General features: G+C 44.5%; 1 protein-coding gene across 1 annotated transcript; it reads right to left on the reverse strand.

Moving 5' to 3' along the window:
- Positions 1-26: 26 nt before the first annotated feature.
- LOC139386001 (transmembrane protease serine 5-like) lies at positions 27-23,709 on the reverse strand. Its single transcript, XM_071131318.1, has 13 exons — positions 23,541-23,709; positions 22,173-22,323; positions 21,617-21,703; positions 21,219-21,332; positions 4,109-4,244; positions 3,764-3,877; positions 3,610-3,653; positions 1,948-2,110; positions 1,554-1,738; positions 1,270-1,368; positions 980-1,122; positions 464-616; positions 27-324 (listed from the first exon to the last, which is right to left on the reverse strand). The coding sequence occupies exons 1-13, from the start codon at positions 23,541-23,543 to the stop codon at positions 316-318; spliced, it is 1,401 nt and encodes a 466-aa protein (XP_070987419.1). The 5' UTR covers positions 23,544-23,709; the 3' UTR covers positions 27-315.
- Between the last annotated feature and the right edge of the window lie 448 nt (positions 23,710-24,157).

A 24,157-nucleotide genomic window follows, 5' to 3' on the forward strand; every position in this document is an offset into this window, starting at 1 on the left:
CATCACACCAGAGGAAACAAATGACATGTTTAGATATGAAGCATCATTTATTTTCATTACAAGACAAATATATGATATAAATATGTTCTCATTCAGGTGCTAAAAATAAAATGTATGACAAACAAATAGTATAAAATTATTTCCTAAATAATGTATGCATTTCTGCAATAAACATGGCCATTATAAGGAGGTAAAATGACAGATATAGTACAGGAGGAAGAATGTCAGGAGCATCTTATGTTTCAGTTTGCTCTAGGCCTGTTCTGGTCATACATGAGTCTCCCTGATCATCCATTGTCTTATTCCTCTTCCTCCTCAGTAGCTCTGCGGATGGAAAAATAAAATGTAACATACAGTATTATGCAATTTCAAGAGGTGAAACAGAAGTGCACAGCAGATGTGTTCCTAATATGTAGAAAATCAACACGTAGGCCTATGCAACGAAGAGTTAGTGTAAGTTTGCCTCAATCATGTCGTAGATCCAGCCGAGGAACTCGGCCACCTTGGTGTAGACTCCGGGGTGGTTGGGCTCAGCGCAGCCTGTACCCCAGCTCACCACACCCACCAGTCTCCACACATTGTCAATTTGACAGACCAGAGGACCCCCACTGTCCCCCTGGGAAGAGGACAGGAGCAGATACACACTGCTGTCAATCACACTGGTTACCAGACCACCACACTGATTGCTAGGGTTTGAGATATTGTTAAGTCACAGTGATTTAGGGGATATTGTGAAATACTGAAACCTGAGCTCAACTGAATTTGATCGGTTGGGCCTAGGAATAAAGCTGGTGTGCCCGCATGCCTAATGAGATTTGTCTTTGATAATTCAGAACAGTAATGGGGACACCTGGGGGAAAATATTCTCATTATCAAGAACCAATTCTACTTTTGTAAGAAACAACTCTCTGACCTTTGGTAAATCTCTTCATAAAACAAGCCACAGGAGGAAGAACTCAGGTATGTTTTATGAACTAACCTGACATGCGTCCACTTTGCCCTCTGTAAATCCAGCACAGAGCATGCGGGGGGTGATCTCTCCATTGTACATGCAGGAACTGTTGCATTTCTTGGTGCTTATCAGTGGAACCGGAGCTTCTTTTAGCGTGGCAGGGATGAGAACTGTCAAAGAAAGTCAAACTAATGTAAATATACCTCTTATTTTTAGGACGTGACTGACTTTGTGCTATGACAAAAACATTGAACCACTGATAGAGATACATTAAATTATTCTATTTAAGTTATATTATTCATTTAACATAGTCCTACCATCATCCGGTTGAGTGTAGCCCCAGCCAGAGATCCAGCACTGTGTTCCTCCTGGAAGATCACGCTCGTACTGTGGCAGACAAATAGGCCTGATGGTATCTAAAAAATACAATTTAAGAGAATATTAAGAATATTAGAAAACAGTGTAGGTAATTTTGAAGATCATTTCAGTAATATTGGAACATGGTTTGGAACTGATTGCTGTAATAATATAGTTGAGTGTTCCAGTCAGCCAAAGGACTATGTGGTGCATTCAAAACAGAAGCAATCAAGTTCCCTGTCACCTGAGAAATTCAGTGGGGTTCGCAGTTTCATCAGAGCAATGTCATTGTCGTGGCTCCTGGGATTGTAGTTCTTGTTGTAGAGGATCTTTTCCACTGGATATCCAATGTACTGAGACATTTTAGCTGAACTGCGTGTGACAATACCAGCGTAGACCACCCAACTGGACACCTGTGGTAGCCTATAGCTGGAATGTGAAAAAAAGACACGAAGCAATTTATATCGAATAGATGTCTCTCCAATTTTCAATTGCATAAAGTATAACTGACTTTGAGCAAAATAAAGTGAGAGCTATTACTGGCCCTAGTCATCACTACACTGTCATGAGTCATGAGTCAGTGACCTTTGACCTCAAACATCTAACCTCTTATCCCGAGGGGTCCTTGGGGGTCTTACTTGTGCACACAGTGGGCTGCTGTGACCACCCATTGGCTGGTGATGATGGTGCCTCCACAGGTGTGTCGGTTGCTGTAGTAGAGACTGACTTGCCAGGGCCACCTTCCCAAGGTAGCCTCAACTCCCCCAATTATCCTGGGCAGCTTAGCCCGGGTCCCACACTCTACACAGGCACAGGAAACAAACATGAAGGCATTTTTAAAATTATATTTATTTAACTAGGCAAGTCAGTTAAGAACAAATTCTTATTTACAATGACGGCCTACCAAAAGGCAAAAGGCCTCCCTCCTGCAGGGACAGGGGCTGGGATTAAAACTTAAAAATAAATTAAATAAAAATATAGGACAAAACACACATCACAACAAGAGAGACAACACAACACTACATAAAGAGAGACCTAAGACAACAACATAGCATGGCAGCAACACATGACAACACAGCATGGTAGCAACACAACATGACAACAACATGGTAGCAACACAATATGGCAGCAGCACAGGGTACAAACATTATTGGGCACAGACAACAGCACAAAGGGCAAAAAGGTAGAGACAATACATCACAGAAAGCAGCCACAACTGTCAGTAAGAGTGTCCATGATTGAGTCTTTGAATGAAGAGATTGAGATAAAACTGTTCCGTTTGAGTGTTTGTTGCAGCTCGTCCAGTCCCTAGCTGCAGCGAACTGAAAAGATGAGCGACCCAGGGATGTGCTTTGGGGACTTTTAACAGAATGTGACTGGCAGAACAGGTGTTGTATGTAGAGGATGAGAGCTGCAGTAGATATCTCAGATAGGGGGAGTGAGGCCTAAGAGGCTTTTATAAATAAGCATCAACCAGTGGGTCTTGCAACGGGTATACAGAGGTGACCAGTTTACAGAAGAGTATAGACTGCAGTGATGTGTCCTGTAAGGAGCATTAGTGGCAAATCTGATGGCCGAATGGTGAAGAACATCTTTTACCCAGATCACTTTACGTACATTGTATTGAGATAACTCATCACCGTACAGTATATACTGAGTGTACAAAACATTAGGAGCAGCTTTTTAATATTGACTTGCACCCCCTTTTGCCATCAGAACAGCCTCAATTCGTCGGGGCATGGACTCGAAAGTGTCGAAAGCGTTCCACAGGGATGCTGGCCCATGTTGACTCCAATGCTTCCTTCTGTTGTGTCAAGTTGGCTGGATGTCCTTTGGGTGGTGGACCATTCTTGATACTCACGGGAAACTGTTGAGAGTGAAAAACCCAGCAGTGTTGCAGTTCTTGACATGCTCAAACCCGTGCGCCTGGCACCTACTACCATATCCTGTTCAAAGGCACTTAAATATTTTGTCTTGCCCATTCACCCACATACACAATCCATGTCTCAATTGTCTCAAGGCTTAAAAATCCTTCTTTAACCCTCCTCCCTTTAATCTACACTGATTGAACTGGATTTAACAAGTGACATTAATAAGGGAGTATAGCTTTCATCTAGATTCACCTGATCAGTCTATGTCATGGAAAGAGAAGGATTTCCTACCAATGTGTAGCACTATGAAGTCATGACTGAGAGGTCATATGAAGTTCATTGGGTCCTACCGGTGTGTGAGATGCACAAATGTACAATGTAGTTAATCCACTATTATGTTAGTGTTGTTAGTACCCTGCAGAAACTTACCAAAACATTTCAAAGCTATAACCTTCCCTGTGACGCAACTCCCCCTAAATAAAAACAAGTAGGTACATTAGAAAACCTTGATAACTTTGTTATAGCACATCCATTTTTTCTGCATCATTAGGTAATGCATTATCTCCTCAGACAGCTGCCATACCCTAACTGCCATATATTTTCCAGGCTGCTATTGTGTTCGGAGGTAATCTGTATGAAGCCATCTGTGTAGTTTGGTCCGATGTCGGTTAAGTTCACCCCCTTTTGCTTGGTCAGTCTGAAAAGAAAATAAATCAGTTATATCTTCTATAAAAGCAGGCAAGATGGGAGTGTTCCTTTTAAAAAGTAATGTCTGATCTATGGGGCATAAGGCAAGCCTATAAACGAGGTATTAACAGAGCATTAAATAATCCATCATTAACTGGGAGCCTTATGGTTAGATGAATAGCCTAGTATGTTCCCAAGATGCTTGGGCTATGTAGTAAGAAAATGGTCTTAGTAGACTAGCCTTAGATATCCCAGCTGGCGGCAGACCAGGGTCCCCAGGGAAGAGTTCCATCTCTCATAGCACACAGGCAGCCAGGTGGGCACCTTCTCTAGCTGGATCTCCAAGAGAGAGTTCTCCGGGCTGATTCTGTAAAACACTGAACATGATTGATAGAAAAGAATCCCTCCAGAGACCAACTAGATCAACAGTAATGAACTGTGGTCTTGTTTGAGAGGGAAATGTTAAGCAGCTTATATCCAATAAATAATGTAGTCAATATAAACAGATCATTATTTCATGTTTTGATGTCGGTCGATAGACAGCCTCCATTCCTTTCCACTGACTGTGACCATGTAGAAGTTGTTAAAGAATTTATCAATTAACATATGTACTGTTATAAAGACAATTTTAGCTGTTATATAAACACATATGGTTTATATTACACAGCTCCAATCCAGATGTGTTGGTCATTACTGACATGCTGACCCCACCGCTTGCGTCGCGTGCCTGAGCATTGCAAAATAAATTTAAACATACATGTTATTCAATTATTGCACCCACACTGCTCACACGTGCCAACAAGCGTCTGCGTTGCCAAGGGCTAACATGCTGACCACACCGCTAATGTGTCGAGCATTGCAAAATAAATGTAAACAAACGTTATTCAATTATTGCACCCACACTGCCGCCCGCGCCAATGAGTGTCTGCGTTGCCACGGGCTAAAATAGAAGTTCCATTTGTGACACTGATCGTGGTGCAAGTCCTGCCTCTCCCATCACCTCATTGGTTTATAGAAGCAGATACCCACTTGCCATCTCCTTATTGGTTATACACACCGGGGGTGATTGAAAGATGAACTGAGTTTGGTTGGTCGTCATGGTAACTATGAAAGTTAGATGCCAATCGCCATATAAAGTTCAAAGAAGAAAAAGCCTGGAAGGAGGAGAGATGACTAGAAATTATTAAATTGACCGTTTTATGTGTTGATTAATTGTCGGAGTAGAGGACCTTGTGCATTTCAGGTAAAATAACAACTCATTGTTTATATCCCAGGACAAATTAGCTTGCAACAGCAAGCTAGCTAAATAGGACACATTAGCTATCAACTGCAAGCTAGCTAGCTGAATTGCCATAAATGTTTAATGCTTTTCGACCGGTCCCCAAATTCATATAATTGGTTCAGAGTTTGTTTTTATATTTTAACCTGCGTGTCGTGATCGTGTTTGGTGTGGGGGGACAAAATCAATTTGCGCACAATGGCACACGATAGTGCACACTTGCAGCCGGTTTAGGTACGGTGTGAGTCGTGTTTAACCTTTCTACCGCAGGAACCCCTCGACAACATAAGACTTCTCCTTAATGCAACCGCTGTGTCAGATTTCAAAAAAACATAATCTGAGAACGGCGCTCAGAAGCCAGAGGAACAGCCTAGAGGAATATCCCCCATTTTGGAATCAACAAAGTTAGAAACAACACCATAAATATTCACTTACCTTTGATGATCTTCATCAGAAGGCACTCCCAGGAATCCCAGTTCGACAATAAATTACTGATTTGTTCCATAAAGTTCCATCATTTATGTCCAAATAGCCACTTGTTGTTAGTGTGTTCAGCCCAGTAATCCGAGGCGCAGGCACTTCATCTAGACAAAAACTCAAAAGTTCCGTTACAGTCCTTTAGAAACATGTCAAACGATGTATTTAATCAATCGTTAGGATGTTTTTAACATAAAACATCAATAATGTTCCAACCCGGAGAATTCCTTTGTCTTCAGAGAACCACTGGAACGAGAGGTAACTCTGTCGGGAGCACGCGTCATGAGACCAAGGCTCTCTGCCAGACCACTGACTCAAAGAGGTCTCATGAGCCCCTCCTTTATAGTAGAATCCTCATTCAAGTTTCAAAAGATGGTTGACATCTAGTGGAAGCCCTAGGAAGTGCAACCTCATCCATATCTCAATGTCTATTCGGTAGGCCAAGCTTTGAAAAACTACAAACCTCAGATGTCCCACTTCCTGGTTGGATTTTTCTCAGGTTTTCGCCTGCCATATGAGGTCTGTTATACTCACAGACATCATTCAAACAGTTTTAGAAACTTCAGAGTGTTTTCTGTCCAATACCAATATGCATATATTAGCATCTGGGACAGAGTAGGAGGCAGTTCACTCTGGGCACGCTATTCATCCAAAAGTGAAAATGCTGCCCCCTATCCCAAAAATGTTTTAAGGAAGAGTGTTTGAATACTGATGTTAACCTTTCTGGTTATAACCTTTTTCGGCAAGACAGCTCTTCTTAAGGTGGCGGAGTGGCAATCTATACCAAGGATCACCTTCAGTGCTCGGTTGTCTCCATCAAGTCTGTCCCCAAACAATTTGATTAGCTGGTTTTAAGCTTTAAACTTTCAAATAGCTCTTTGTTGACTGTTGCTGGGTGCTATTGTCCTCCATCAGCACTGGCCTGTACCCTACCTGCCCTAAGCTCTCTCCTGGCCCCTTACTCAGAGACTAAAACAGGAAGCTCCCGCGCTCAGGTCTGTTCAACGCTGATCCGACCAATCTGATTCCACGCTTCAAGATTGCTTCGATCGCATGGATTGGGATATGTTCTGCATTGCGTGAAACAACAACATTGACGAATACGCTGATTCGGTGAGCGAGTTTATTAGCAAGTGCATCGGCGATGTCATACCCACAGCAACTATTAAAACATTCCCAAACCAGAAACCGTGGATTGATGGCAGCATTAGCACGAAACTGAAAGCGCAAACCACTGCTTTTAACCAGGGCAAGGTGACCGGGAACATGACCGAATACAAACAGTGTAGCTATTCCCTCCGCAAGACAATCAAACAAACTAAGCGTCAGAATAAAGATAAAGTAGAGTCGCAATTCAACGGCTCAGACAAGAGGTATGTGGCAAGGTCTACAGTCAAACACGGATTACAAAAGAAAACCAGCCCCATCGCGGACCAGGATGTCGTGCTCCCAGACAGACTAAACAACTTCTTTGCTCGCTTTGAGGACAATACAGTGCCACTGACACGGCCCGCTACCAAAACCTGCGGGCTCTCCTTCACTGCAGCCGACGTGAGTAAAACATTTAAACGTGTTAACCCTCGCTAGGCTGCAGGCCTAGACGGCATCCCCAGCCGCGTCCTCAGAGCATGCGCAGACCAGCTAGCTGGTGTGTTTACAGACATATTCAATCAATGCTTATCCCAGTCGAGGCCTCCCGGGTGGTGCAGTGGTTAAGGGCGCTGTACTGCAGCGCCAGCTGTGCCATCAGAGTCCCTGGGTTCGCGCCCAGGCTCTGTCGTAACCGGCTGCAACCGGGAGGTCCGTGGGGTGACGCACAATTGGCCTAGCGTCGCCCGGGTTAGGGGAGGGCTTGGTCAGTAGGGGTGTCCTTGTCTCATCGCGCACCAGCGACTCCTGTGGCGGGCTGGGCGCAGTGTGCGCTAACCAAGGTGGCCAGGTGCACGGTGTTTCCTCCGACACATTGGGTCCCTGCGGCTGGCTTCCGGGTTGGATGCGCGCTGTGTTAAGAAGCAGTGCGGCTTGGTTGGGTTGTGTATCGGAGGACGCATGACTTTCAACCTTCGTCTCTCCTGAGCCCGTACGGGAGTTGTAGTGATGAGACAATTGGATACCACGAAATTGGGGAGAAAAAGGGGTAATTTTTAAAAAAATAAATAATAATACAAAAAATATTTAAAAAATCCTTATCCCAGTCTGCTGTTCCCACATGCTTCAAGAGGGCCACCATTGTTCCTGTTCCCAAGAAACTTAGTAAGTAACTTAGCTAAACGACTTCCGCCCCGTTGCACTCACTTCCGCCCTCATGAAGTGCTTTGAGTGCTTTGAGAGACTAGTCAGGGACCATATCACCTCCACCCTAGACCCACTCCAATTTGCTTACCGCCCTAATAGGTCGACAGACGATGCAATCGCAACCACACTGCACACTGCCCTAACCCATCTGGACAAGAGGAATACCTATGTGAGAATGCTGTTCATCGACTACAGCTCAGCATTTTAACACCATAGTACCCTCCAAACACGTCATCAAGCTCGAGACCCTGGGTCTGGACCCCGCCATATGCAACTGGGTACTGGACTTCCTGACGGGCCGCCCCCAGGTGGTGAGGGTAGGTAACAACATCTCCACCCCGCTGATCCTCAACACTGGGGCCCCACAAGGGTGTTCTGAGCCCTCTCCTGTTCTCCCTGTTCACCCATGACTGCGTGGCCATGCACGCCTCCAACTCAATCATCAAGTTTGCAGACAACACTAGAGTGGTAGGCTTGATTACCAACAACGACGAGATGGCCTACAGGGAGGAGGTGAGGGCCCTCAGAGTGTGGTGTCAGGAAAATAACCTCACACTCAACGTCAACAAAACAAAGGAGATGATCGTGGACTTCAGGAAACAGCAGAGTGAGCACTCCCCTATCCACATCGACGGGACAGTAGAGGAGAGGGTAGTAAGTTTTAAGTTCCTCGGCGTACACATCACGGACAAACTGAATTGATCCACCCACACAGACAGCGTGGTGAAGAAGGTGCAGCAGCGCCTCTTCAACCTCAGGAGGCTGAAGAAATTTGGCTTGTCACCAAAAGCACTCACAAACTTCTATAGATGCACAATTGAGAGCATCCTGTCGGGCTGTATCACCGCCTGGTACGGCAACTGCTCCGCCCACAACCGTAAGGCTCTCCAGAGGGTAGTGAGGTCTGCACAACGCATCACCGGGGGCAAACTACCTGCCCTCCAGGACACGTACACCACCCGATGTCACAGGAAGGCCATAAAGATCATCAAGGACAACAACCACCCGAGCCACTGCCTGTTCACCCCGTTATCATCCAGAAGGCGAGGTCAGTACAGGTGCATCAAAGCAGTGACCGAGAGACTGAAAAACAGCTTCTATCTCAAGGCCATCAGACTGTTAGACAGCCACCACTGAGTGGCTGCTGCCAACATACTCCAGCCACTTTAATAATGGAAACATGTATGTAAAAAATGTTTCACTAGCCACTTTAAACAATGCCACTTAATATAATGTTTACATACCCTACATTACTCATCTCATATGTATATACTGTACTCTATACCATCTACTTCATTGTGCCATCTTTATGTAATACATGTATCACTAGCCACTTTAAACAATGCCACTTTTATATGTTTACATACCCTACATTACTCATCTCATATGTATATACTGTACTCGATACCATCTACTGCATCTTGCCTATGCCGTTCTGTACCATCACTCATTCATATATCTTTATGTACATATTCTTCATCCATTTACACTTGTGTGTATAAGGTAGTTGTTGTGAAATTGTTAGGTTAGATTACTCATTGGTTATTACTGCATTGTCGGAACTAGAAACACAAACATTTCGCTACACTCGCATTAACATCTGCTAACCATGTGTATGTGACAAATAACATTTGATTTGAAGTCTGAATTTGTCCTGCTATGTTCCCTAAACTGGGACATACAAATAACACCTGACCAAGTCCTAAAGCAATGGGACTCCCTAAATCTTTCTCAGATTATTACCACAAGGTATGACTCCAAACACCCAAAAAAGGCTACTCTCCTCGATGTTATCCTCACAAATAATCCTGATAGGTATCAGTCTGGTGTTTTCTGTAATGACCTTAATGATCACTGTTTTACAGCCTGTGTTCATAATGGCTGCTTAGTGATTTGTCATAGATGCTTGCTAAAACACTTCAATGAGCAAGCCTTCCTTCATGAACTGGCCTTTGTAAAATGGTATAGAATCAGCTCTGTCGAAGACACCTGGACCTTCTTTTGATATTTTCAGTGGTGTTTTTAACGAACACGCCACCATAAAGAAAATGAGAATTATAAACAGGTTCAGCCCCTGGTTCGACCGTGATCTTGCCGAGTTACTCCACCTCAAGAATTGCATTTGGCGAAAGGCTCGGCACACGCATACTCAGGCTGACTGGCTATCGTTCAGGCAAATGAGAAATAAGTGCACTCAGGCTATCCTGAAGGAGAAAGTTAGTTACTTTAACCCTTGTGTTGTCTTAAGGGTAAAACATGACGCACTACTATGTTTAACAACAGAGAAAACCCCCTAAATTATATTTTTCAATTTGAAATTTGATGACTTTTGCTAGAGTGACCCCAACATTAGAAAAAGTGAAACATCGCCTTTGTTCATATTTCCATGAAAGCTGTACACCACCAGGGTACAAATATTGTCTTTGGGTAATTTTTGACCTGGCAGTTATAAAATAATTTACACACCACAAAACCACAAAGACACACACACACACAATGAGAAATTGAGATTATGTGTGCTACTGATTGAACTCAGACAAAACAAACATTTTCTTGTGCATAAGCAGCATCTCCCCTCCACGACCCCACACATGACCCAAGTTCACAGAAAAAAATTAAAACAATTTCATACAAAATAAACATTTCTTGAAAGCATTGTTTACTAATGGGGAATGGTCAGAGGCTATAAAGTTTCTGCAGATGGCAGTTCCCCCAGTATTCCCTTTGCTGAAGCCATGAGTGCACGTTTCAGTGCCCAACAGGTCGTAGATCTGATTTTTTCAGATGTCCAGGAGTGTGGGTGTGTATAGGTCCCGAGGTGAGGCTACATGTTTCTCTGGGTTGCAGAGAGTGGAAGGGAGATTTTCCGTACCACAATGCCACTGAAAGTCTTTCACACATTCTCAAGAATGCTACGATTTGATAACCGTGAGTCAAGACCTGCAGGACGTGTGAGAGACAAACTGGCGGCCAGAAGAGAGGTCTGGGGGAAGTGGGTGGAGCCATAAGAGAGGTCTGGGAGAAGTGGGTGGATCGTCTGCCATACCTCTACAACCCTGGGCCTGAAATAACAGTAGATGAGCAACTGGTTCCGTTCAGAGGTACATTTTTATTTTAATATCTGGAATGTAAATGATTTTCAATGTTAATTTTATTATGTATTGCTGTAATATCATTGATTTATCTGATTGTTTTCTGTGACACTGGTACTAATTACTGATAGTAATCTCTTTTGTCAAAAGGTCGCTGTCCTTTCCGGCAGTATATGCCCAGCAAGCCAGCATGGTATGGCATCAAGATATGGGAGGCCTGTGACGCACAATCCAGCTACGCTTGGAAGATGCAAGTTTACACAAGGCCGACCAGTGGAGGCCCGGAGAAGAACCAGGGGATGCCGGTTGTGCTTGATGTGACAGATGGACTGAGGGGGCACAATGTCACGTGTGACAATTTCTTCACCTCTTATGAACTCAGCCAGCAGCTCCTGCAGAGGAAGATCACCATGGTTGGCACAGTTAGAAAGAACGAGCCTGAGCTCCCCCATGCACTCCTCGCAACAAGGGGGAGAGAGGCCTTCTCATCAACGTTTGCCTACACCCCCACCACCACTCTAGTTTCTTACCTCCCAAAGAGGAACAAGAATGTGGTCCTCCTGAGCACACAGCACAAAATGGCTGAGATCAGTGATGGTGAGGACAGGAAGCCAGCCATCATCCTGGACTACAACCACAACAAAGGAGATGTGGACAACCTGGATAAGGTGAATGGAACTTACAGCTGCAGGAGGATGACTGCCCACTGGACCCTGGTCATTTTCCATAACATCATTGATGTGTCCTCATACAATGCCTTCGTGATATGGAACAAGGTCAACCCTACCTGGATGCCAGATAAGCGGAACAAGAGGATGGTGTTCCTGGAAAAGCTGGGAAAGGCACTTGTAACCCCACACATTCAAAAAAGGGAGTGCCACCCCCCCATAGCAGCCTCTGCAGCGCTTGTGAAAGCTGTTCAGAGGACTGAATCTTGTCCTGATCCACCTGAGGCTGCAGCTGGGGCAAGCAAGAGGAGGAGATGCCAATTCTGCCCCCCAAAGAAAGACTGTAAAACACATGTGAGAAATACATCTGCAAAGTCCATGCACACACTTGCATACTGTCCTACATGTGATAATTAGAGTTGATTGATTTATGTTCTTCACATTTTTGTTTTGTATCTATTATCTTATTTTATCCTTATTTATTGTTGTTTATACACCTTGTGGGTGGGGGCAATGGTTAAACAAATGGGAGAAGACTAGTATTTTGTAGTTGAATTCCTCATTGTACAGTATATAAGAATATATCACTATGTTGCCAAAAAAGTTCAAGACTGTTATTGTTTCCCTTCAATAAAATGCATTCAAAACTACTTTCTGCACATTTCTACTACTTTCTTAAGCTATACAAGTGCTATCGCCTGCTAAAAAAATCATGTTTACACCTATGCAGTATCTTTAGCAATAATAATAATAATAAACCTCTACTTTAGTAAAGAAAACAATTATGACAGGTGTGTTGTAATAAAAACGAGTGGTGTCCACTGATTAAATGCAGTCTTTCGGCATTGTGAAGAGGGAAAATGCAGATATTCACAAAGTTTGTTAAGAATGACAGGTTTTTTCTTCATGCAAACTAGATTTGGGGTTTAAAATTAAATTAAGATGCTTTATTTTAGGGGATACGTGAAGGCGGGTCATTTTTTTTACCCTTTGGACAAGGGAAATATGCAGAATGTTAAGACTACACAAGAGTTACACAGAAGTTCTGGAAAATAGTTAAAGACCTGGAGAATAAACCCTCCCATGTCCCTTAATGTTAATGATGTGGTTGTTACTGTCAAGAAGCACATGGCTGAGCTCTTTAATCACCATTTCATTAAGTCGGGATTCCTATTTGACTCAGCCATGCCTCCTTGCCCGTCCAACATTTCCTCATCTCCCACCCCTTCTAATGTGACTATCCCCGATGCTTCTCCCTCTTTTCCCCCTGTCCCACTACAAAGTTTCTCCCTGCAGGCAGTCACTGAGTCCCAGGTGCTAAAGGAACTCCTTCAACTTAAAAAATCTGGGTCAGATGATTTAGACCCTTTCTTCTTCAAGGTTGCTGCCCCTATCATCGCCAAGCCTATCTCTGACCTTTTTAACCTGTCTCTCCTTTCTGGGGAGGTTCCCATTGCTTGGAAGGCATCCACGGTTCATCCTTTATTTAAAGGGGGAGATAAAGCTGATTCTTACAGTTAAAGGCCTATTTCTATTTTGCCCTGTTTATCAAAAGTGCTGGAAAAACGTAAATAATAAATTATTCAACTGACTGGCTTTCTTGATGTCTATAGTATTCTCTCAGGTATGCAATTTGGTTTCCGCTCAGGTTATGGATGTGTCACTGCAACCTTAAAGGTCCTCATTGATGTCACCATTACCCTTGATTCTAAGCAATATTGTGCTGCTATTTTTTATTAACGTGGCCAAAGCGTTTGATATGGTAGACCGTTCCATTCTTGTGGGCTGGCTAAGGAGTATTGGTGTCTCTGAGGGGTCTTTGGCCTGGTTTGTTAACTATCTCTCTCAAAAAGTGCAGTCTATAAAGTCAGAAAATCTGCTGTCTCAGCCACTGCCCGTCACCAAGGGAGTACCCCAAGGCTCGATCCGAGACCCCACGCTTTTCTCAATTTACATCAACAACATAGCTCAGGCAGTAGGAAGCTCTCTCATCCATTTATATGCAGATGATACAGTCTTATACTCAGCTGGTCCCTCCCTGGATTTTGTGTTAAATGCTCTACAACAAAGCTTTCTTAGTGTCCAACAAGCCTCCTCTACCCATAACCTTGTTCTGAACACCTCCAAAACAAATTTCATGTGGTTTGGTAAAAATAATTCCCCTCTTGCCACAGGTGTTATTACTACCTCTGAGGGTTTAGAGCTTGAGGAAGTCACCTCATACAAGTACTTGGGAGTATGGCTAGATGGTGCAGTGTCGTTCTCTCAGCACATATCAAAACTGCAGACTAAAGTTAAATCTAGACTTTGTTTCCTCTATCGTAATCACTCCTCTTTCACCCTAGCTGCCAAACTAACCCTGATTCAGATGACCATCCTACCCATGCTAGATTACGGAGACATAATTTATAGATCGGCAGGCAAGTGTGCTTTCGAGCGGCTAGGTGTTCTTTACCATTCGGCCATCAGGTTTTCCACCAATGCTCCTTATAGGACACATCACTGCACTCTATACTCTTCTGTAAACTGGTCATCTCTGTATACACGTCGCAAGACCCACTGGTTGATGTTTATTTATAAAAGCCTCTTAGGCCTCACTCCCCCTATCTGAGATATCCACTGCAGCTCTCATCCTCTACCTATAACACCCATTCTGCCAATCACATTCTGTTAAAGGTCCCCAAAGCACACACATCCCTGGGTCGCTCATCTTTTCAGTTCGCTGCAGCTAGGGACTGGACGAGCTGCAACAAACACTCAAACGGAACAGTTTTATCTCAATCTCTTCATTCAAAGACTCAATCATGGACACTCTTACTGACAGTTGTGGCTGCTTTCTGTGATGTATTGTCTCTACCTTTTTGCCCTTTGTGCTGTTGTCTGTGCCCAATAATGTTTGTACCCTGTGCTGCTGCCATATTGTGTTGCTACCATGTTGTTGTCATGTTGTGTTACTACCATGCTGTGTTCTCATGTATTGCTGCCTTGCTATGTTGTCTTAGGTCTCTCTTTATGTAGTGTTGTGTTGTCTCTCTTGTTGTGATGTGTGTTTTGTGCTATATTTTTATTGTATTTACTTTTTATTTTTATCCAAGGCCTTGTCCCTGCAGGAGGCCTTTTGCCTTTGATTAGGCCATCATTGTAAATAAGAATTTGTTCTTAACTGACTTGCCTAGTTAAATAAATGTTGAATGAAATAAATCACAACAAATGTTGTGATAAACCATAAAACTACTAGGAAGGGCTTTCTGCCTGACCAATCAAGTGCGTCCCAAATCATACCCTACAGTGCCTTCAGAAAGTATTCATACCTCCATGACTTGTTCCACATTTTGCTGTGTTACAGCCTGAATTCCAAATGAATAAAAAAAAACCATCTACACACAATTACCCCATAATTACAAAGTGAAAACATGTTTTTTGAAATGTTAGCACATTTACTGAAAATGTCATTCAGAAATATCTAATTTACATAAGTATTCCCACCCCTGAGTCAATACTTTATAGAAGCACCTTTGGCAGCGAGTACAGCTGTGAGTCTTTCTGGGCAAATCTCTAAGAGCTTTTCACGGCTGGATTGTGCAACATTTGCCCATTATTCTTTTCAAAATTCTTCAAGTAGATTAAAGTAAAAACTGTAACTCGGCCACTCAGGAACACTTACTGTAAGCAACTCCAGTGTAGGTGTGGCCTTGTTTTAGGTTATTGTCCTGCTGAAAGATGAATTAATCTCCCAGTCTCTGGTGGAACGCAGACTGAACCAGGTTTTCCTCTAGGAGTTTTGCCTGTGCTCAGCCCCATTACATTTATTTTTTATCCTGAAAAACTTAATGATACCCATAACATGATACAGCCACCAAAATATGGAGAGTGGCACTCAGTAATGTGCGGTATTGGATTTGTACCGAACATAACTACAAGGGCACAAGGCGAGACCCAGATGCAGACACGGGAGGCAGATGGGTTGAGTCTTTCATATTTATTATAATCCAAATGGGTATACAAGAGAATGGTCATGGACAGGCAAAAAGTCGAAACCAGTTCAGAGTCCAGAGTGGCAGGCAGGCTCAAGGTCAAGGCAGGCTGGTACAGAGTCCAGAAACAGGCCAGGGTCAAAGCCGGGAGGACTAGCAAAAGGAGAATAGAAAAAGTAGGAGCATGGGAAAAACATGCTGGTTGACTTGAACATACAAGACAAGCTGGCACAGAGAGACAGGAAACACAGGGATAAATACACCGGGGAAAATAAGCGATACCTGGAGGGGGTGGAGACAGTCACAAGGACAGGTAAAACAGATCAGGGCGTCCTATCAGGGTGCATACCTATCAGATCCTACCCCCCTCTCTAGGGACGACAATAGGCGTCCTATCTGGATGCATACCTGGCTGACTGGGGTGTCGGCGGTGAAAATAGGCGATGAGGGCCGGGTCCAGGATGTCTTTAGCAGAAACCCAGCACCTCTCCTCCAGGCCATAACCCGCCCAGTCAACCAGGTACTTGAAATCCCTGCCCCGTGGTTGAACCTTCAGGAGGCTTCTCACCGTATACGCTGGCTTGCCATCAATGACACAAGAGGGAGGGATGGGCCTAGAAACAGAAGACAGAGGACTGTGAGATAAGGGCTTAATCCTGGACACTTGAAAGGTATGGTGAACACGGAGGGTACGGGGCAACAGCAGATGGACAGCAGTGGGACTAATGACTCTAGAATAGGGAAAGGACCAATGAAACGAGGGGAAAGTTTACGGGATTCTACCCGGAGGGGTAGGTCCCGAGTGGACAACCATACCCTTTGCCCAACAGCGAGGAGCCAGAGTCCGGTGGCGGTCCGCTTGTCGACGATACCTGGAGGTGGTCTTGAGAAGAGTCACCCAAGCTCTTTTCCAGGTATGCCGACAGCGGCAGACGAACATCTGGGCTGAAGGTATGTTGAACTCAACTTCTTGCTCTGGGAAGAGCGGGGGCTGATACCGCATGGAGCATTCGAAGGGGGATAGTGCTGTAGCCGATCAGGGGAGAATGTTCCTGGCATATTCCACCCAGACCAGTTGCTGACTCCAGGTGGTGGGGTTACTGGCAACAAGACACCGGAGTGCCGTCTCCATATCTTGATGGAACCCAGAGGACAGGAACCCAGAGGACCTTGATGAAACCCAGAGGACAGGCTGGCTGATGATCCGATAAGAGTGCAGAACGCCTTCCAGAATTGGGACGAAAACTCAGGACCCCAGTCCTAGATAATGTCAACCGAGAGTCCATAGATTTGGAAGACGTGCTTTACCATAAGCTGGGCCGTCTCCTTGCCTGAAGGTAACTTCGGAAGAGGGATGAAATGGGCGGCCTTGGAGAATCTGTCAACCACTGTCAGGATGGTGGTGTTGCCATCTGATGGAGGAATCCCAGTGACAAAATATGGGACCAGGGGCAAAGAGGGACAGGGAGTGGCTGTAGGAGGCCAGACGGAGCTTACCGCGGACTCTTGCTTTGCACACACACCATGCATGCGGCAATGAAGGCCGAGACATCAGGAACGATGGTGGGCCACCAGAAGCATTGACGGAGAAAAGACAGAGTTCGACGAGTACTAGGATGACAGGTAAGCCTGGTGGAGTGAGCCCATTCCAGGACCTAAGACTGGACTGAATCAGGAAAAACAGCCGGTTAGCACCCCCCCCCCCCCCCCCCACTGTGCATTGCGGACCAGAGCCTCAATTTCCCAAACAACAGAAGCCTCCAAACAAGAGGCAGGGAGGATGGTCTCTGATTCAGACGGAGTGGCAGAGGAACTGTACAGACGGGATAGAGCATCCTGCTTCACGTTTTTTGACCCTGGGCGAGAGAAAGTGAAATTTAACCTGATAAATAACATAGCCCAACATGCTTGCCTTGGGTTGACGCGCTTGGCAGTGAGGAGGTATTCTAAATTCTTATGATCCGTCCATACCAGAAATGGATGTTCCGCCCCTTCCAGCCAGTGTCTCCACTCCTCCAGAACCATCTTAACAGCTAGGAGTTCTCAGTTCCCAACATCCTAGTTCCTCTCTGCAGAGTTGAGACGATGGGACATGAAGGCACAGGGATGAAGATGTTGGTCCTGGACGGATCGCTGAGAAAGAACGGCCCTACTCCCACGTCGAAAGGATGGCAGCAGTAGTAAAATGTTGCTTTAGATCCCCAAAAGCCTTGTCCGCTGCTGGAGACTATATGAATGATACCCTGGGAGAGGTGAGTGCAGAGAGGGGAACTGCCAGGTTCCTGTTGCTCGGAATGAAACTGTGGTAGAAATGTGCAAATTCCATAAACCGTTGTAGCTGCACCCTGGATGTGGGCGGGGGCCAATCCAGCACCGTGCTCATCCATCTGAACATTCCCCTCAACAATAATGTATCCCAGAAAGGAGATGGTGGAGCTGTGGAACTCACACTTCTCAGCCTTTACAAACAACTGATTCTCCAGGAGACGCTGAAGGACCTGTCGAATATGGAGAATGTGTTCCTGGGCAGAACGAGAGAAAACCAGGATGTCGTCGAGGTAGACAAAAACAAAACGTTTCAACATGTCCCGTAGCACATAGTTGACCAGGGCACTATGAGTACCTGGTTATGCCGTCCAAACGGCATAACCAGGTACTCATAGTGTCCACTGGTAGTGTTGAAAGCTGTCTTCCACTCGTCTCGTTTGCGTATGCGCACAAGGTGGTAGGCATTTCGAAGGTCCAGTTTGGAAAGATAGTAGAGAGGTTCGAAAGCTGAGTAGAGGAGTGGTAGAGGGTACCGATTTTTAATCATAATGTCATTGAGGGCCCGGTAATCAATACATGGATGCAGGGTCTTGTCATTCTTCCTCATAAAGAAGGATCCTGCGCCGGCAGGAGAGGCAGAAGGGCGAATGCTCCCAAAAACCAGTGAGTCCTCGATGTACTCCTCCATGGCCTTGGTCTCAGGACCAGAAGAGAATATAGCTGGCCTCGAGGCGGTGTGGTGCCTGGAAGGAGGTTAATAGCACAATCGTAAAGACGATGTGGAGGAAGGGAGGTAGCACGAGCCTTGCTGAAAACCTCCATGAGGCCATGATACTCTGCGGGCACGGCAGAGAGATCCGAGAACGTACTTAACCCTGGAGGCAGATGTTTCGGAGAAGGCTGTGCCCGGCAGTGTGAATGGCAGAACAAGCTCCAACCCAGGATGGAACCCCTAGTCCAGTCATTATCTGTGTTGTGCTTCTGGAGCCAAGAAAAACCCAAAACAGGTATGTGAGGGGACTCAATGTGGAGGAGCTGAATTGACTCACTGTGATTTCCAGATACCCGCATATTAATGGGAACTGTGCTGTGCGTGACTCTACCAATGGAGCGGCCGTCCAGTGCCCTGGCATCCATGGGAACAGAGAGGAGTTGAGTTGGGATACTTAGTTCTGAGACCAGAGTAGCGTCCATTAAACTCTCATCTGCCCCAGAGTCAATAAGCTCCCGGAGAGACTTAGACTGGTCTCCCAACAGCAAGCTCACATAAAGGAGTTTCGGTAATGGGACAGAGGGTTCCCAGTCAGACTCACCAGAGTACTTGTACCTACTAAGGCTTCAGGTCTCTTTACTGGGCAGGTGGCTATGTAAAGCCCTACAGCTCCACAATGCAGACAACAATTGGAGCTTAGCCTGCGGGAACGTTAATCACTGAGCGGTTTCCTTCTTCTCCGGCAACTGAGTTAGGAAGGACACCTGTATCTTTGTAGTGACTGGGTTATTGATACACCATCCAAAGCCTAATTAATAACTTTACCATGCTCAAAGTGATATTCAATTTCTGCTATTTAATTTTTACCCATCTACAAATATGTGCCTTTTTTGCACTGCATTGAAAAACCTCCCTGGTCAACAAAAAAACAACCTCACACTCAACGTCAACAAAACTAAGGAGATGATTGTGGACTTCAGGAAACAGCAGAGGGAACACCCCCCTATCCACATCGATGGAACAGTAGTGGAGAGGGTAGCAAGTTTTAAGTTCCTCGGCATACACATCACAGACAAACTGAATTGGTCCACTCACACAGACAGCATCGTGAAGAAGGCGCAGCAGCGCCTCTTCAACCTCAGGAGGCTGAAGAAATTCGGCTTGTCACCAAAAGCACTCACAAACTTCTACAGATGCACAATCGAGAGCATCCTGGCGGGCTGTATCACCGCCTGGTATGGCAACTGCACCGCCCTCAACCGTAAGGCTCTCCAGAGGGTAGTGAGGTCTGCACAACGCATCACCGGGGGCAAACTACCTGCCCTCCAGGACACCTACACCACCCGATGTCACAGGAAGGCCATAAAGATCATCAAGGACATCAACCACCCGAGCCACTGCCTGTTCACCCCGCTATCATCCAGAAGGCGAGGTCAGTACAGGTGCATCAAAGCTGGGACCGAGAGACTGAAAAACAGCTTCTATCTCAAGGCCATCAGACTGTTAAACAGCCACCACTAACACTGAGTGGCTGCTGCCAACACACTGACACTGACTCAACTCCAGCCACTTTAATAATGGGAATTGATGGGAAATGATGTAAATATATCACTAGCCACTTTAAACAATGCTACCTTATATAAATGTTACTTACCCTACATTATTCATCTCATATGCATACGTATATACTGTACTCTATATCATCGACGGTATCCTTATGTAATACATGTATCACTAGCCACTTTATACTATACTATGCCACTTTGTTTACATACTCATCTCATTTGTACATACTGTACCCGATACCATCTACTGTATCTTGCCTATGCTGCTCTGTACCATCACTCATTCATATATCCTTATGTACATATTCTTTATCCCCTTACACTGTGTACAAGACAGTAGTTTTGGAATTGTTAGTTAGATTACTTGTTATTACTGCATTGTCGGAACTAGAAGCACAAGCATTTCGCTACACTCGCATTAACATCTGCTAACCATGTGTATGTGACAAATAAAATTTGATTTGATTTGATTTGATTTGGTCTTTGTCTTTGTGGTATCTGTGTTTGAAATTCACTGCTCGACTGAGGGACAAATGTGTGTGGAGTATAGAGATGACGTTGTCATAACAAAAATCATTTTTAACACTATCATAGCACATAGAGTGAGTCCATGCAACTTATTATGGGACTTGTTAAGCACATTTTACCCGTGAACTTATTTAGGCTAGCCATAACAAAGGGGTTGAATACATATTTACTCAAGGCATTTCAGCTTTTATTTGTAATAAACATATATTTTTTTGAAAAACAGAATTCTACTTTGACTTTATGGGCTATTGTGTGCAGGCGAGGGACAAAAAACATCTACATTTAATCACTTTTAAATTCAGGCTGTAACACAACAAACTGTGGAAAAAGTAAAGGGCTACTTTCTGAAGGCGCTGTATACCTTATTTAGTGCACTACTTTTGACTGGAGCTTATGGGGCACTACATAGGAATAAGCTGTTATTTGGGACATAGACAATCACACAGCCAAGATGACAGTCTCTGTGGTGAGTGAGGGGCTGAGAGGCACAGACCTTTCCTGGGGTCAGCCACAGAGATGTCCTCAGTCACGTTACAGAAGGACGTCTCCTTGGTGTCCCCTAGCCCAGCTGGGCTCTGGGAAGAGGTAGGCCTCAACAACAACCTGACTGTGGGAGGGAAAACAACAACATGCAGAGTGAATTATAGTCGTAGTGGATGTAAAACAGATGTTCTTAATCTAGCTCTGTCATTGTGTGAGACATGATTATCATGCATAGTTAATCAGCTATAACAGACTCATTCAAATACAGTGTTCTATATTCTGACATGTGGGGTTACTTCTGTTTTTCATCCACCAGAGCAAGGAATCTGTATTGCACAAACATTAGAACATTGAACATGCCATCATTCTCTTCATACTCCATGATTTGACACTTGAAGAATGTCTCACCTAGGAACCACACTCCGACTGCTAAGCCTCCGAGAAGTCCTACTGCACACACAGCAGCCAGTACTCTCACCAGTCTATTGGCTGACACTGGAGAACAGCTGAATTAGACACTGATAAGATATCAACTGGCCTGTGTATACTGATAAAAGGCATGTTAGCTGTCTGTCACACTGACATAGAGTGGAAGAGATAGCGACACAGCATGTAACAGCCCTTACACACACAACTAAGGATGTGAACAAAGCATACCACATGTAGGGAACTTGACCAGTGACAAAGATGAGCGCTTAACATTTCACAGGCAGTGTCATAATCAACTGATTTACAGTATATAAAGTCTGCATGGCAGCTGTGAGTTGTAGATGTGTACTGTACAACTTTAACTTAAGACCATGAGATACTAAAGTACTAAAGCTTAATGCTGCTATATACTCTAATTAGATAAGACTTTATATAGCATGCCTTGTTTGTGTACTAATTGGATAATGTTGTCAACTAATGATAGCCTGTGGTTTCAGCCCTATTAGACAGTGCACCACCCAGGCATTGACCTTACTGTGGTTTGTAGAATGGATTCCTCTCAGCCAGGCATGGCAGCTCTGGCTCTGAGCTCCTCGGGCCTCTCCCACTCCTGTCTTCTCTGGGTGGAAAGAATGACTGACAGCCACAGGATTCTCAATCACAGATAATGTATCTCCATCAAGATTCTGCAACAGATGTGATGAATAGAACACACACTATTCACATCAGTCTTCTGGAACACTGGATATGAAGATAACCTATTCTTCCTGGCTGACTACCCCTCCCCTTCTGCACACACGGACGCCTCCTTATTCATCCCCTTTATCAAACATTTTCAATTAGGATGACTGTGAAACAAGAGATCTCCGGAGGGTTTGTCCAGGTGTATGGAATTTGAATGGCAGGTGTGTAACGGTGCGTAGATAATGTCACAGGTGTCCAGGTGTGTGAACTGAAGCACAATGTATCATTCATAGCCATGTGTGAGAATCCCAGCCAATGTGTCATACTTGTGCTGCAGACATATGGATTTGGGGCTCCCGAGTGGCGCAATGGTCTAAGGTACTGCATCTCAGTGCTAGAAGCCTCACTACAGACTACAGGTTAGATTCCAGGCTGTATCACAACCGGCCGTGATTGGGAGTCCTATAGGGTGGCGGACAATTGGCCCAGAATCGTCCGGGTTAGGGTTTGACCTGGAAAGGCTGTCATTGTAAATAAGGATTTGTTCTTAACTGACTTGCCTAGTTAAATAAAGGTTAAATAAAATAAATAAATCAAATTTACTCTACGCAGTACCAGACCTATGCAGAAGGTATTTCACATGCAGGTGAATCAGACTACCTACAATTGTTTTCTATTGACATAATTAAAACCAAAAATTTTAAATACTACAGGGTATTTCTAGCTCAAGCAATGAGATATTGTGGGAAAATAGGATGGCATTATATATTTACAAATCCCATCTAAAAACCATCTACTCCAACATGATGCTGAAACATTGTAATTTACCCCTAGAATCAACAGCAGTATGTTAACACATGCACTGGATGCATATATTTCTCTTTAAGTTATCCTCTAGCTGTCTAGTAGATAATACATGCACATTAGTGAAAAGTACACAATTTACATGTACTTGAAATACATTATGAGGATTGACAATAGATTATTAAAACCCATTAATAAATCATCATAGTTGTTGTTAAACAATACGCACAACAGCTAGTACATGTAAAGGGAATAGACAGAGGCATTATGAAAACACCATCTGTTATCAGTGATGTTGACACTCAATGAGTGAGTCCATAGCCTAAAGACAGAGGGCAACAGAGAAGGTATCAAGGTGATAATGAAAGTAAATAGGGGTAAGGAGAGAGACAGAGATATATGCCTGGAGTCTTACCATGTTTCCCTTGTATGTTCTGTTGTCCAGAGGAGAGTGTGGCAGTGGGCTATTCAGCGCTCATCTGTAGGCCTGTGTTAGGTTAGAGACAGAGATGCACTCCGCTCGCAGCTGGTCAACCATTTGCCATTTCACAGAATGCAACTCTGGATTTTCCCTTCACAAAGAGACAGTGAGGTCAGCAGTGGTGCTGTGCTGCTGAATGAACCTGTTGTTTTGCCAAGGGGGTCATGGGGCCTATGGAGGCAGGCTCAACCAGTTATTTGTAGGAGGGAACATCTCCAGAGATACCCCACAAGCCACTGATAGGGCAGGCAGAGGCACAGGTTGCTTAGTAACACCCTTACCTGTGCCAACAGAGCATCCACTTGGCAGACAGAACATTATTGGCTGAACGTTGTAGCTTCATGAGCAAAGGTCATAATTACAGATTGTTGAAAAGCCTCATATCACGTCAATCCCAGTCAGACTAATTTGGAATCCAAAGGTATCACATCTCTCACCAGGCCACTCCAGAACAAAATGAACACTGTTCTGCCTGCTGGTGAGGTGACAGATTTTCAGTTTCTCTCTCAAAATGAACAAATAAATGCATTTGTACAGTTTTTGTTATGAAT

Source organism: Oncorhynchus clarkii, chromosome 27 (genome assembly GCF_045791955.1).
Source record: "Oncorhynchus clarkii lewisi isolate Uvic-CL-2024 chromosome 27, UVic_Ocla_1.0, whole genome shotgun sequence".
Lineage (NCBI taxonomy): Eukaryota > Metazoa > Chordata > Actinopteri > Salmoniformes > Salmonidae > Oncorhynchus > Oncorhynchus clarkii.

What these genes read in the sequence shown, in the direction of transcription:
- LOC139386001 (XM_071131318.1), bottom strand. An exon ending in AATCCATTCTACAAACCACA is followed by an intron (nt 21,704 to 22,172) that starts GTAAGGTCAATG and finishes GCTGTTCTCCAG; the next exon opens with TGTCAGCCAATAGACTGGTG. An exon ending in TATAGCTTTGAAATGTTTTG is followed by an intron (nt 2,111 to 3,609) that starts GTAAGTTTCTGC and finishes GTGCCTGTGTAG; the next exon opens with AGTGTGGGACCCGGGCTAAG.